The sequence below is a fragment of the Ciconia boyciana genome, chromosome 5 (genome assembly GCF_034638445.1).
Source record: "Ciconia boyciana chromosome 5, ASM3463844v1, whole genome shotgun sequence".
Lineage (NCBI taxonomy): Eukaryota > Metazoa > Chordata > Aves > Ciconiiformes > Ciconiidae > Ciconia > Ciconia boyciana.
Genome location: NC_132938.1, coordinates 68,251,487 through 68,267,594, shown reverse-complemented (window position 1 = coordinate 68,267,594; position 16,108 = coordinate 68,251,487). Strand labels below are relative to the sequence as shown.

At 38.8% G+C, this 16,108-nt stretch overlaps 1 protein-coding gene across 3 annotated transcripts in view; it reads left to right on the top strand.

Moving 5' to 3' along the window:
• Positions 1 to 16,108, top strand: part of ARHGAP10 (Rho GTPase activating protein 10) — a 151,442-nt gene that overhangs the window by 101,257 nt on the left and 34,077 nt on the right. For all 3 annotated transcript variants that reach the window (XM_072861793.1, XM_072861792.1, XM_072861791.1), the window contains one exon: positions 8,881 to 9,031. In XM_072861793.1, coding sequence (XP_072717894.1) covers positions 8,881 to 9,031 — 151 coding nt within the window. The remainder of the gene's footprint in view (positions 1 to 8,880; positions 9,032 to 16,108) is intronic.

The window sequence follows — 16,108 nt, the reverse complement described above, 5'->3', positions numbered from 1 at the left end:
CTGGACATACAAATGAAAAATATGTTCTTTGGCTCCAAAGACCCTACAGTCATAATGTAAGATAAAAAGTGTATTTTAACAAAAACAAAGAGCAGAAAATATTGTACAAAGCAATGATGATATAAATCCTTGTAATGGCAGCAGGGAAACCTGTGGAGGTTGCATGGTTGGCTACAGTTGGAGCGGTGTCATTTGCAAAGATCTTGACATGTCATTCTTATGCTTTCTACAATGACAATGTGGTAGGGGTTCACATATAGGTTTTTATTCTCAATATAGAATTATTTATATTTCTGTTCATAAATTTTGTAGAAAACTAGGTGTGACATATATATATTTATTTGTATTTGTATGTGTGTATAAATGTTTATATATGTATATTTATTACAAATGAAGGGGAGATCATGTTTACCTGTGGTGTGTTTGGCCACGGTTGCTGCTTTTGCTGGCTCCTGACTTAGGTTTTTAAGCACTGCCTTTTATCTTCTCAGGACTTCTCACACTCTTTGCAAGAGAAAATGCATGCAAACATTCTCCTTCTGCATTATTTTCCATGTAGTAACTAGGAGTATGTTATGTTTTAGAAAGCTAGGTAATTAGATTGAGTATTTAATCTTTTAATTTGAAGGTTTTTTTTTTTTTATTTTAAGTATTTCCTGTAACTGAGCAAGATACACAAAGCTATTATGTGTAGCTGTAATAGGGAAGGACAATGTTTTTAAAATACTCTCCTTGGTGTCAATTACAGTAGGTGAGCATAGAAGAGAAGGTGAATCTGCTGTTTCTGCTGGTGCAGTGGACAAATGTGTAGGTATTTCAAGCCTGGTGTATGGTTAACTCTCTCATTCCCTTAAATGAATAAAATGGATTGGTTGATAGCAGTGAATGGGCTGCTATTAGGAGTGTTCTTCTCATGAATTGTTAAAAGGTGGAGCGAGATGTGATACGGTGGAAGCTGCAGTCTTTGTATCAGGAGTGCTACTTTTAGAAAGGCTGAGTCAACAAACTCATAATTCACAAGCGATCAAAGGAGACACATTTTTAACCTTGGTATGGGGTTTTTTTGTTCTTTCATTCTTTCACAGCTGTCCTCCAGACTGTAATGTCATGTTTTACAGGCTATGTGTAGTTTCTTCATTAAAGCTCAAATGTTAACTACGTGGTTGAAGGTAGTCAGGCCAAATGAGTGGGTGTTAGGGTCTACAGATACATCAGGTTTGTCTGAAAATTCCCTCGGTTCTTTTGTCACTCTCATAGTTTGCAGTTTGTCCAGAGCTCTAGTTCCTTTTATATTAAGGGGAGCAGATAGCAGATATTCCAATTTTAGTATGAGATTGAGACTCATAGTGTCCACAGATCCCTGAAAGCAGTGTTTCATTTGGTTATGGGTAGTCAGGCTGCTAGGCAGATGGTCCCAGCAAATGATATCTTTGCAATGAAGAAAAGGCTGTCTTGGATGGATTTATTTGTTTATTTATTTATAGAGCTTTGTGGTTTGGCTCACAGCCAAGGATGTTTCCTGTTTCTAGTTTTCACTTATACCCGGTTACTTTCAGGCTGCATCCTTTGTTGCACTGTAACTAAATAGAGTGTGCCAGGCAACATCAAGAGCATTATTGATGCTTTCTGGTTGGTGGCCCTCTAGAGGCTTAGCTTCAGCCATCTTTCAACTCTTGATCTGATCCCCCCCCCATCATGATTGTGAATGTTGTATAAAGGTGTTTTGTGGTTTGTAGTGGAATTCAAGCCTCAAAATCCAAAGCCTCAGAAAATCTGCATCCTGTGCAATCTCACGGAAGTCAGTGCACAGCAAATCATATTTTACAGTGTATAGGTGCTGAAGCACAAAAGCCAGGATAACTACTTCGAGGCAGGCACACCTGCATTGGAGTGGACATGATGGTAACCTTGGAGAGGTAAGTTACTTATGGATTCTAATTAAGTTGTTGATAATTTTTATTGAAGATTTTGTAAATCTTTTTCAAAAATATTTAATATGATTTTTAGAAATAATAAACTTTATCACATTTTGTACACTGAACACAGATTCTATTTAGATGTCAAGAATTTCTAGTGCATGTATTTTGTATTTATTGAATCATGTGTTTGAGAACCAGAAGAAAAAATAGATCATGTTGACTAAAACCAGTAATGAAACAGGTTGATCTAACGTTGTTCATAGTAAAGTAAAATGCAAAAAAATAAGACACTACAGTAACAAAGGATCATTTTTTAAAGATTTCAGTACGCTACAAATTTTATAAAATTGTTAGAATTGGTGCAGAAATCAGTTTTGAAATAAAACTTTTGTCCTAGCTCTCCCGAAGTTGACCTTTTGTAATTTCTATTATGATTAAACTTTTAATAGTTCCAATTAGCTTCTGCAATCCCTTCAAATAGGAAAAAAAAAAATCTAGAACTGTTCATCTTATTTAATGTGTTTTTTTACTGTTAAAAAATGGATTACAATTAATGGCTAGTGGTTACAATTAGTGGCTGAGCTACTGCAATGTATTTTAAGATGCTTATTTTCACTTTGCACTTCTTGAAATGCTTCTATCTACAGTAAAATTGTAACTTGACATAAAAGACATTGTTGCTTTATGTTTGCAGAAAATGGCAAAAAGAATGGCACAACCACTGTCTTCATTATCTTAAGAGGAAAAAAAGCTTAGAAAGTCTATCGGGGTAAGAGCACACTGTGAACCACTAAGACAGGTGGCCCCTTTTTTGAGCATTTTTGTCTCTAATATAAATATATGGTTTTTGTTTTTGTACAGATTGCTGGATCTAACCTCAGTTGGGTTTGCATTACATTGAAAAGAAGCTAAGTCAAGAAAAGACCATGGTGATGATAAATTTCTCTTGCATTATCCCATTAGCTACTAATTTATAAAATATTCTTTGATCAGCATATGTTATAGCCAAGGAGTACCATAGCCATAAAATGTGTAAGGGCAGAGCAGAATATGTGGCCTAGGTGCATGGCGTTTTATATTGTTCAATAAACATTAGTCGAAGTGTCTGTGTGTGTTTCTTTTATTTACCAACTGCAAATCAACTATGTATTGAAGGGAAATTACCCAAATAAAAACTTGTACTGTTGTTGTTGTCTTGAGAAATACTGTCCTCTAAAAAATGTAATTGTAGTAGTGGAGGCTATACCACTAGCCGAATTTCAAAGCATTTGGAATGACCTTGCAGGTTCTAGCCTCCTTTGCATTAGACAGTGACTTCTGGTACTCTGATTCTTGTTCATGTATTCAAAGCAAATAGATGCATGTTCTGTGTGGTAGGTGTTATGAGAGTGAATGGGGTTTTGTCTTGCAACAAAATCATGGCACAGCTTTAAGCTGTTAATGTTTTTTTATAAGTTTATCCTCATTAGCTCTATTACTAAGGCTCCAGTTTTTTCTCCCCTCTTTTTCATCCCACTCTGTCCTTGCTGTTTGCCTCCCACTGATTTTTAGAGGAAATTTTAATTACCCCAGTGATACAAAGCAGACAGAGATGACCTGATGTCTGGGTCTTTTCCTAAAGTGATTCCTGGCAAACATACTGAAATTCATTAATTAGTTCTGCTTGAGACCAGAAAGAACAGATCAGTATTCTCTTGTAGCAGCAGAATCTAATCTACATTTCCATGTACAGCTATACATCTAGTCATAAACTCGTAGAATAGGCCAAGTTAAATCCTCTCAGTCATGGGTTTTTTGAATTTCTAAAATCGGCTCTAGTAAGAGCTCAGGATCTAGAGTCCAGCACTGTTGTTGCAGATTAAGGGGAATCTGGCAAAATTCCTTGGGCTGCTGCCACATGGATCTGCTGGTAGAATACAGTATGATAATATGTTGAGTTTGGCTCATTACTCAAGAAATGCTTCCATAGACTTTGTGGGACACGGGCTTAGGAATTGGAATGGTTGTATGTAGGGATGGTCTTGGGCTCACTGCTCTAGACAGAGCTGTTATAAGCGGTGTATATCCAAGATGGTTTGTGGTTTGTTTAGCCATGTAAAGTATCCATTTTGTACTACTGCATAGAGAGAAATAGGTCAAACATACTAGTGTTTTAAATTGCTCAACAAGAGTCTCATCTTTTTTGTTGTAACTTTTACACTGCAGGCTTGAAGACTGATCCACCACTTAAGTCAGTGTGCACTTTTAAATTCTGCTTTCATGTAAGATGAGTCCTAAACAACCATTTAAAATACTGGACTAACTAGGATAAGACTGACTAATAGTCAGATTTGTTGCTTGATAAAATTTTCAGTGCTACGTGTGTTAGTCATCTCCCATATGTAAATCGTTTCACTTAACTTCCGAGTTTGCCCCCAGGTAGGTTAACAGCAGGATGCCAGTGCTTTTGAGAACTAAGTTGTGGAGAACTGATATTCTAGAAATCTAATGCAGTTTGGCCACAGTCTCAAAAACTGTGTACCACTGGATGTGACTGTGAAATCCTTAAACTTTGAGGTTGATTTAGTACATTTTTATTGCTTCTTGAACGAGGTAATTCAATGAGCGGACTTCATTCTTGTCTTTATACAGGCATTAGTCTAAGCTGTGGTAACTTCTGCCAGTCCAGATGAGTGATGGTGGTAGATCTGACTTTTACTTGAAGGGAGGCTTTTTTTTGAGTAGTAAAGAGATCTTCTATTAAATAGCATGTTCCAATCCTGTTCTTCCGTGGGAGGGTTTCCATCCGATTGGATATGTGTGGTTGCCTCGCCATGCATCTGATACAACAGCTTGCAGTGCAAGAAGATATTCTGAAACTTAGTCATGTGCGGTCCCGTGCTGTTTTGCAAGTCAGTCAAAACACAACGTTAGTACCATTTCAGGTGCTTACATTGTGTGTGTATGATTTTGAATTCCGTCTTCTGTGCATACGCAATGTGCTTCTGACAACAGGACACTCACAGCAGGCATCTTTTATTAGTTGTGAAGCATTTATACTTCAATGGCATTTAAATAATAAGGCTAGAAGCAAATTTGAATAAAACCGAAACCAAAAAACTTTTCTCCCACAACTGAAATAAAGCATGCCTCCATCCCCCCATTCTCAGGCAGACGTTACAATGCTTCTGTCAGCACAGCAGACAGATGTTCATTAGGCATGATGAAAAGTATTTGTCTATTTAAGTGAAAATAAAGCACGAAAGAGAAGCTGAATGCTGTATGTGCACTTCTTACGGCAGAGGTTGACCTGCTTGCTTTTCAGATGCTCACCTTTGCAAAACTGTGGTAGGAGCTGTAGCTTTGGCCTGCAAAAGAAAGAGATTTCTGCTGCTGAAAAAGCAGGTCTGGTTATGGATGGGCTGTACTGGATTTTATTTTTCTACTGAAAAGACAAAAAGAAAATACCAAAGTAGGGATGAACACAAATATGAGCTGCTTGAAAGAGCAAAAATGACCCCAAATACACTTTTTTGTGCAACACATGAAGTCAGGATGTTTCCTGTTTATTTTATATTTAAAAAAACCCTAGTGATCTTTCCTACTGGTGGTTGTGTGTGTGTGGGGGGTTGGTTTGTTTTTGTGTGTCTCAGAATCCTGCAGGGCAACTGATGATACTTGGTGATTTCATTGCTGAGTATGACAATTAGTCTCAATTTGCTCTGCATGGGTAAATTTGCTCTGGAGATGGTCAAGAGGTTGCATTCTCTAGTTCATATCTAAATACTTCTTCAGGAATCCCTTTCTTTTCTGTGGAGACAGATATTGAATGGGAGCATAAGGAAAAAAAGTGCTACAGCTTGTAACAGTGCATCAGAGAAACGTGGGAGCGAGAGGATGGAGTTTGCGTGGACCCTTGCTCTGGGCCCAGTGAACGTGGACAACAGGTGGCCTCGTGCTCCCCAGGAGCTCTTGGGAGGTGATCTCTGCTCCCTAGAAGGCAATACGCTACTTACTGACCTAATCCCAGAGATGAAACTTCCAACCAATCTGTTATAACAAGAAGTCGAGAGCAGAGTGAGGTAAAACAGGGGACGGGCCTGATGCCTGCCTGCCTGTCTTGTCTGCAGAAGGGAACTTAGGCTGCCTGCCATCCGCCAGCGCTGTGACTGAGTAGCACTGGGTTGCGCTGGGCAGTGCTGTTGGGAAACATTCGTGCACAGCTCTGCCACTAAAAAAATTAAAAGTAGAGGTGACGTGCTTATCCTGACAGTGAAAGAGAGGACTCAGTACCCCTAGCTGTTGTTTTATTAGGGGAGAGAGAACTATTCTGGGCAGCTCATGACTACCTGCCACCGGTATCACTATGAAGTTAGCTAGCATGTGCTGGACTGCCACTGTTTGAAGTGTAGCTTCACTGCTTTCTTGTTGTTTCTCCTGTTTATTGTATTAGCGGTTTCCTCCCCATAAAACAGAACAAAGCAACAACCGTTGTTTTTCACATCACATAGCTACTTGCAATTAAAAATCTACGTGGAGTCATACCTGTCTCCAATTTATTATTGCCTGTCTGGCACTGAGTATCACTGAGTAAGGATCACCTTTGTGGTTTTCTTGATTGTGTTTTGCTTTTGTGACTCTTTTAGTTTCTCATGCTAATAGTTCTAGAAGAGTATATTGAAATATTTGTGAGAGACGAGGAAAAAACACTTAGGAACTTTACTGCAACCTATGCAAGTCACCTAAATGCATACAAGAAAGCTCATCTCTTATGAAGTACTCCTGGGGAATACTTGTTCTCACTGTCATTAATTTCAGCGGAGATGTGTGGATAAGGCTGTACAAATAAACACAGCTGCAGAATGTGACATAGTAAACAACATGCTGAAACCTCTTGGCAGAGAGTTATTTACCAGAGAGCCCAAATGCAACACTTAGTCCATGGAAAAGATGGCATTTAAAGTTTTGGTACTTTTGAATTTTTCAGAAGCAAATATTTATCCCTAAAACTGCTCAATCTAGCCTTGTATTTACACATAAGGGGGCAGTGTGGTACTGTTAGCCAAGTGCCATGTAGGTGCACGTTAGATTTCATTATTATATATTGCATCATGTTTTAAGAAATGGCTTTAGCATGCCGAGCACAATTAGAGCTTTGTCACTGTCTGAGGGTGCTGCCGTGTCTGTACTGGGGAGAACCAGGTTGGACTGTTTCCTTTCTTCTTTATAAACATTTTGTTTTTAGAGAGTTCCTTGCATTATTTTGGTGCTCTCTCGTAATCCCTTGTTCATAGGCATGTGAAGGAGTGGGAGCCAGTTTTCTTAACATTGGTATGGGAAGTTCAAATTACATCATTTTACCTCCCCCACAGCAACATTCACTTATTGGGAAGGAAGGAAGGCTATATTTCCACTGGAGCTTTCCTCTGCACACCATATATAGGCTTCCAGCCCACTGCTGCTTGGTTTTGGGCAGATCATTCTTCCATAGTTTTCATGGAAAATGGTGTTTCTGATTATTTTGTACCAGCACGGTCTTCTACCTGCCAGTACGAGAGTGATGATTAAGAGGCTATAAGCCAGCGTATACATGGGCTCTGGGGTCATCTTGTTCCTACATGTGTTAATATTCAGGGTTAACAGGCCAGGATATGATTGAATGTAGTTTCTTATACTTTTAGCATGATGTCTTGAGTGCCTTACCACAGGACGCTTACAGCATTTTTCTCACCTGTAGAGTAGTCTGGCTGGCTTTTAGCTTCATGCTGAATCTGACACGTGCTGTAATAATCTGAAGATGTGTTATCTGTGGCACCTCTTTATACTTTCTGCATGAATTTCTGCTTCATAAAAAGCTTCTCCTTCGAAGATTCATTACAAGTCTCCTCTTTATAATATTTTCTATACAGATACGTGGCAACATAAAGTTGCAGAGTAAAAGAACACCATATACTGTTTCATTATATCTTGTTATATTCCCGTGTTGCATTGCTCTAAGGTGCTGTACAGACACATGGCTTTTCTTGTACAGCTGCTGTTTGTGTTTTTCTTTATCTGCTGGTTTGTCTTTGAAATACGTATTAAGCTAATTTGTTCATGTGAATCTGCCATGATCACTTGTAAAAGGCTGCTGTTAAATTGTATGTCAGCGTACTGATAATTTTCTGGAAGTAAATCAGCATCATTAGACTCTAGCCTGTATGTGACAGTTAAAGTAGAAATGCTATCAGCTTGAGCAAATCTGCATTGCTGGTTAATCCAGAGAGAAATGACATGGTATTTTGTATGGAGTGGTGAGATGCTAACGGTCATGACTCAAAACATAAAGTGATGACAAGAAATGCAATCCTTTTTAATGCGTCTTTGTGAATATCATCATTTAATATAAATGTGACTCAGTATGCAATAGTTAACTGAAAAAATTCTCATATGGTATGTTACTATGGTATCTCTCACTAAAAACCTCTCCCCTCAAAATTTTCCCCTTGCTCTCTTCCAAGAGTATGTTGTTGGTTTTTTTTTTTTTGAATTAAAATGGCTGATATTATAATGATATCACAAGTTTTGAAAATTAAAATGGGTATTCTAGCAAAATTATAGGTGCTAGCTAAAGCTATAAAGCTTTTTGGTTAGTGTTCATGAAGTTAGTATCCCCCTTTTTCCCCTTCCCCTTCATCCTAGCTGGCAAGCGTGGCTGCAAATATTTTGTCTTTGGATTAACTGATTTGCAGCTTGGTTAATGTGTAGACAGTGCTCTTGCTTATTTTCATATTATATTATATTATATTTATTTATTTATTTATTTTAAAAGTACTCATTAAAGACCCACAGCATACTCCCAAACTTGAAGGAATGGATTTTTGGCTCCTGCCTGCTTTGAATGAAATCCAAAACAAATGTTGTTTGATAATGGTTTACAGTTGCATTACACAGGTTGCTCTTCGTGATAAATAATTAACACCCTTTGTGTTCTTGATTGCAGATTTTCAAAACCCTGCCTGATGCTACTTTCCCTGAGCCAAACGCTATGTCAGTATCTCCTCCAAATGCCCCACCAAGGCAATCAAGAAGACAAGGACAACGTATTAAGAGGCCTCTGGCTGTTTACAATCTCTGTCTTGAGCTGGATGATGGTAAGATGTTAGTAATAATTTCAGTCTTTGCAGCAGATGGGCTGTGTATCCTATCTTCAGTAGGTGTTTTCATTTTATGTTTCATTTGTATACGTGTGTACAAGCACATGAATGCTTGTTTAATTGCTTTGGAACATGTAAAGAAGCAAAGAGAGTACAGAGAAAGGAGAGCATAGAGAGTACTGTCCTGTGACATATGTTTAAAAGTAGGACAAACTGTCTTAAATACGCTTTTCCCCTCTAAAAAAGAAGCAGCTCCTATTTCTTTGGGGAAATCGCTTTGACCTCTACTGAAGATTACACAGCCATAAGATAAATGGAGAGAGAACTAAAATTAAAGCAAATCTTTTATGAGAAGAGCTAATGCACTCTACAGTTAAATTCATCTGGATTAAAGGCTCAAGTCACCACTGCACTAGAGAATACTACTACTTCACTCGAATCTTTAATACCTTGATGTAACTAGCAGTAAATACTTGTAAACTTGCCTTACTGTTGAGAAACAAATTAAAAAAAAAAAAAATCTTCCTTTTGCATGGAATCTGCATTAGCAACATACAGTGAGGCAAAGTGTGTATGTAACATCTTATATGTTCTGACTGTTAGCCAGAAACATAATAATTTTGCTGAAATGTCATTGCTTGGGGGTACGTACAATACTGAGAAGGCAAGTCAGGGCTCATTTTGTGTTATAGATTTTCTCCACCTTGTTCCCTTTCTCCTTCCTAATGTGCTAGTCAATTGACTTTTCACATGAAGAATCATGGAATCAGGGCACAAAGTCCAGTTATTTGCAAGTGAAAATAAACAGGAAGATTCTGAACTCATGCAGTAGTATGAGATTCACTGATGAGCTGTCATTAAATCAGTGGTCCACAGTGGTTGATTTCTTAAGGAAAGAGCAAAAATACCTACAACAGCTGTTAAGTGCAGGTTTTAGAAATAAACTCAGGACTGTTTATTGTCTCAAAGTCAGTTTTACAAACAGTCTGCAAGAAATTCAGCATGCCTGCCATTCGATTTAATTCACCAGAGAGATATATAATCTCTGTGCCTTTCTTTTCTTGCATCAAATATGAAACTAAATACCTTGACTAGAAGGTGTTTAAGGTGCATCTAGTTAAAAAGCTTAAGCTGTGTTAATTTGAATAATATGCTACCAAAAGCCAAGAAAGCTCTTGAGCTATATCTGCAATAATGAATTTATCCTCATTTGAAAAACAAAACAAAATTGAAGCCACTCACAGAGTTGTTTACATCTAATTTTGAATGTGAATCCCAGCAGGTTGCAAGAATTACCACAACTTCTCCAATTCCATGCTGCAAGGTGTGCAGTGAGGACCTGACTTTGATCCTAACACAGTAGACAAAGTATTTGATGGATTATTTTTATTGTAAGATCCAAAAATACAGTGTTACTGTTGAAAACTGTTATAAACGTTCAGTTTCTTCTAAATACAGTCCATATTTTTGTCTAATTTGGGCATCTCAACAAAGAGAAGAACTGGGATTGTTAAAGGCTGTAATTGTTATCTATCATACAGAAATTTGGTACTTGTCTGGGAGTTCTAGTGTGGTGAACTGCAGAATAACCTAATCGGTCATTGTGCATGGTAGAACTGTGAGGAAGGCTGAACTGCTGCAGGTGAAGTCACAGTTCCGGGATGGATGGCACTGAGCTTCAGTGGGATCTGAAAATAATATTTCCCCTTGTGACTTCTAAAAAAATATCCGCTGTAGTGTCTCCAGCTGCTGCTGAAGGTAGTGGTAGTCTCAGTCTGTTGTTGCTAGAAACTGGCTGTTGGTAGGTCCCAACTACATGCTAACGCTTATTTTATTTGTGTTTCGCCAGATAGTTGTGTCAGTAAGGTAGTCAGTAGTTGGTACAATGGTTGTTGGGCACGTGTGCAGTACACGTGGCAATACCGTACCTTGAGCCCAACTGCGTCATTGCATTATCTGAGGAACTACCCCAATGGATACAGGGTGCATAAATCAGGCAGGCTGATTAATTATCTAGTCACTGAGGAGAGCTCAGTGCCTCCAAATACACGCCATGGCCTTCAGTTACTTTGTTCTTTGGAAAGGGGGGGAAGGAATAAAAGTGAGCCTGGGCTTCGTTCCATATTTACCTAGTTTCTTGGCTAACAAATGCATGTTTTATAACTGCTCTTTGGAAGATTTTATCCTGTGTGTGTTTTTAACAGGAAATTAAACATTAAACCCCTTCCCTCCCCCCTCTTTATTCACAATTGCATGAGTTAAGCACCAGGCATAAGCCAGTGTTTTGTATTTCCTGGATATGGCAAAATTATCATAATCTTGTTTTAAACCAAGTAGCTGATACATATTTATATGTAAATATATTTGTAGACAAATATATCTCTAAAGTTATTGTAATGATATATAAATATTTTCTATGCCTTGAAACTAGAAGTATGTTGGAGACAAAATCTCTCTGTGCTGGAAAACTTCTTGAGTGTGTTTCTTTTAGGATTGTTATGCAAACCAGGAAATTGTTAGAAAAGCGGAAACAAGTCTTTAACTATCAGCTGCTCCAGGGAGTTAACAGGCTTCAGAATCCACTGCTTGAATTGGAAATGCAGGGTTTGGGCCAGCTTTTCTTTTTAAAAGCACGTTTGCAGTCGGGAAGCTTCTTGACTGCACACAAAATGTATGCAGCAACCACCCAGAAAGGGCTGTAAGTTACATAAATATTGATAGATATAGTAGCTGAAGAACACACACTAAGTTTGATAAAAATCTTTATTTTGCCTTCTAGTAATTAGCTGTACTGAGTTCTAATAGCGCATAGATTTTCCTTGTACACGGCAATTAGATGATTAAACCTATTTGCAAACAATTCAAGTATTATATTTACTACTGTAAGGATCTTAATTTCCTGAAAGACAAACTTAAGTCACAGATGATACTGTCTGTTTTTCTTTCAGCTTCTTTCCTCTGTGGTAAGCCAGTTACTAAATTTTCACTCTGAAGTTTTTCGACATCTCAGCGTCTCAAGTAGAACTAGACTTAATGGGGAACTCTGAGCTACTTTCATACGTGGCCTAAACCCGAAGTTCTTGTTTCAGCAAAATGCAGATTTGTCTGAGATTTACATTAGGATCATTTCCAGAGTTTTCTTGCCTTCTAAATTGAAGACATGGGGTTTGGGGCTGGTTTTTTTTTCTTTTTCTGGAAATAGCTCCTCCACCCCCCCACCCCCCAATGAATTTTAGAGTGAATTAAGTGGCAATGCAGAGACTCCTGTGGCTTACAGTCTCAGCTATGTACAAATGACTTTGCATTCCCCCTCTGTCTCTCTACGCAGAGAGAGAAAGACTGTTAGCTAGAACAGGGAGTTGTTTATCCTGTTCTTCTAAAAATGTCATTGGGTCTTTATTTTCCATTTGGACAGTCAGTATGTATCAGAAGAGAGCTCTGTTTATATTTCTTCTAGAGGGCAATGCAGAGTTACAGTTTTGTTCCCTCCCAATTTTATTTTAATTTTTATATACTTTCTTGTCTTGTAGCAAAATAAACAGTTTTTTGTTTTGTTTAATCTTTTTCTGTGCTAGAGACTTAGAAGATTATTAAACTATTTTGCAGGGCTACTAGAGCAACATGGCAAGAAAAGTCCTGTGTAAGGTAGGCAGTATAATGCAGTCCATCCTAGGTGAACAGAGAGTCAGCATGAGTTGCATAAATCACACCTGGAGTCAAGAAATGGGTCTTGCGTGGCAATTTGTCCAACTGCAGAACAACTTGTTTTCTAAACAACCCAAAATATAGTTCTTAAGCCACAGTGCTTGCTGATGCCTTATTCTATTTGAATACCCTCTAGGTGTCAAAATTTCTCATTTGCACATACATGGACATAGCACACTAGCATCATATGGGGGGCTTCTTTGTTTTGTTTTTAAGGCGTTTGTCTCCTGTCTCCCCCACTCTGGAACTCAGGAGGCATATGGGGTGTTTACAAGAGCTTGCTGCTGCTGCTCTAAACTAAGTATTATATTTATAGTGCTTTAGAAAACAGATTCTTGTGTAGAATTCTAAAAGAAATAAAAATGAGAACTGCTACTTAACCCTTTAAACTTTGTGCTAACTTGTATTACCCTCTGAAGCATTTAAGGAAGCCAAAGTATGAATGGTATGTTAGTGTTGAATAGGAGTAGCTCTTTTTGATATTTTTTGTGGGAATTGGAGTGAGACACTTTATCACCCAATTTAGGTCTTAAATTGGGTGATAAATTAATTTGCATGAACTACTGTAGCATTCAATTAAATTACTTCATCAAAGTAAAATGGGATACATGTAATGGTTACATAGCTTCCATGCAGTATTCCCTCTCTCCCCTCCTCCCATCCCTTCCTGCCCCAAACAAATAAGTAAAAAACCATAAACTTCATTTGGAATTACCGAACATAAAACCTGGATGTTAGAGGAGGCCGCGGATTGATAATAAGGAGACTGGACTTCAGGGCTGGAACAGGCCGGAGCTGCAAGGTTGCAGGTGTGAAACCTGGCCTTGAACTCTTTCTATTTCTGAATCTGCTGCTTGGAAGTGTTTCTGTAACCTGGCACATAGAAGGGGAAATGGAAAGAAAAGCAGCTACATAGGCATATCAAAAAGCCGTGAGGGCTTGCAACACTTGCTTACAAAGCTATTGTTAACAGCTGAGCAGAACACACAGCTATGCTGTTACAAAATAGGTGCACCAATATTAGTTGTGAGGGGAAGATCAGGATGATTGCTGTTTGCCATGTAGAATTTAAGAGAGTCTGTGTTTCACCTTGCTGCAAGAATAGTTCCTGCAATTCTATGCGATCTGTCACAGCTTTTTCCACCTGATGGCTCTGAGTAGAATGAGTGCTATACAAAGTAAAAGCCTTTTTGAGCTACTGCCAGCTAAGGTGAAGCTTTTTCTTAGGTAATAGTGGGTATGCATAGGGTCCCAGTTTCCTATTAGATAATCAACTTCTGCTTGGAAAGCTTTGGGTCCATAGAAGGTACTTATTTTCTTGGAGGTATGGAATAATTTTGGTCTATGCTTTGTACACACAATATACATTGTCTGGCCATTGTTATACCTGTGAGTAATCTACTTACTACAGCCTACTTGCACAGTTGTCTGAAATCAAATTTAACTAGCATAATGTAGTAAACATCTCCTAACTTTTACTTCTTTTCAAATGATGCGTGTCAAATCTTCATAGTTGGTGTGAGAATTGCCTTAGTATCATTGCCAGTGCTTGTCTGCTTTCAGTATACGAAATCTAGAGGCTGTAGAAATGTTCACACACATGCATACAACAGGAGTCAGAGGTGTAGGGAAAGGGAATTTGAATAGACTTAAAACTAAAATCTGAATTTAAAGAAGGAATGGGGAGTTCAGGAGAAAGGGTCAGTCTTTCCTTGAGGCCAGGCATTATTAAAAATCTCTGATCTCCTGTAATAATCCTTCATCTCTTTAATTCTCTACCTTCTGCACACAGACATGCAAGGGCACATAATACTGTAAGAAGGCCAATTTGGCATGCTAAAAGCCATTAATCCCAGGCATGGAAGTCACTGACGTATCTTTGCTACATGCCAGCTGTGCCCTGGCCAACCTCTGTTGGTTGAAAGTAAATGCTCTCACCCAGCACACAAGAGTATAAGTAGAACGAAGACTTGAAGCTGTTCATCTCTTCAGCCAGTTTCCTATGGATGAGGCTGTGCATTTCACGGAATAAGGTGTTTCCTCATGCAGGGTGCTCTTGCTTCCCTTCACTGGTGACAAGGATAGGAGAGAAGATCTTGGAGGGGGGAGGTGGTGAGCTTTCTGAAAGGCTGATACGCAAGTTAGAAAACACGACTCCTCTTCCTGTTTTGCTCCCACTCTATCAGTGTTTTTCATTCTGTCAGAAAAAACTGTATTCTCGTCCTTTCATTAGCTTCTGGAAGTTTGTCCTATTTGCTCTTCTTTTCCCCTTTTATTTTCTTTTTTCTTCTTTTGAAAGTTGCACTTAGTGCAAGGTGAATTACAGTACTATCACTTCTTTCCTTCCCAGCTGTACTTGCAACTTGCTGAATCAACAAGGGAGATTGAAGGAGTACTTAGGGGATACCATGGAGAAATAATAGTGGTAAGACTAGTTAGGATTGCAGTCTCATCTAAGACTACTTGACTGGGGCCAAGTGAAATAGCCTCAGAGACCATGTTAGTGGGAATCTGCAAGCAAGAAGATGCATGATACCTGGCAAGTTTGGTTATCCCACTGAGCAAGTGGGTTTCTGTTGTTCTGTAACGGGTGCAAATTCACTGATGATGAGTGTGTTCACTTCTTTTGTCTCCCCGGCCATTAAGAGTGCTTGGTGCTGCCTGTGTGCCGCACAGCCTCCTTGGTCCATCTCTGCAGCCTCCCTTCCACAGTGCAGCTGAGTCCAACCCTGAGCCCTTGCCAGATGTGTGTGTGTGTGGGGGGGAAATTGCACTTGCAGACATCTAACCCCGGAGTGTCAGAGGCATGGATAATGGTATAAGAATCTAGGCATTGAAGAAAATGTTGACCTAACTACACTGAGGTAGCAAAATCTGTCTTCCTAATTGCTGCCTTTTAAATCGTCAGCTGGGAGATTAGGAGGTTCCTCAACAAATGTGTCACCTGGATGTTCAGTTAAAACAGCTGATAAAACTTCCTTAAGGGCTGCTTAGCTTGTTTTCAGTCGTCTTTTTAATAAGCCATAGGCATTCTGCTCCATGCATCCCTCCATTGAAGTCACTGTTATGGCAAAAGGAGAGATGTGAACAGAATGAGGAAGGAGGCACAGTCAAGTGTCAGCAGCATACTGAAAATGTTTCAGAGTGGCTTTCTTGTGAGAGACCCGTCACATATACAATGTGAGAGCAGTTAGTCTTTGTCATTATCCAAGTACCATCATGGGTTGTGGAATTATTGGTAAGAAACTTCTCCCTTTAATAAGTCATGGGAAGTAATTGCAAGTGAAGTAAGCTAAATAGAAAGAGGAGAGGAGACAACAGCATGATGTTATCTCTGTTTGACAGCTCAGAAAAAGAGTTTTTGAACAC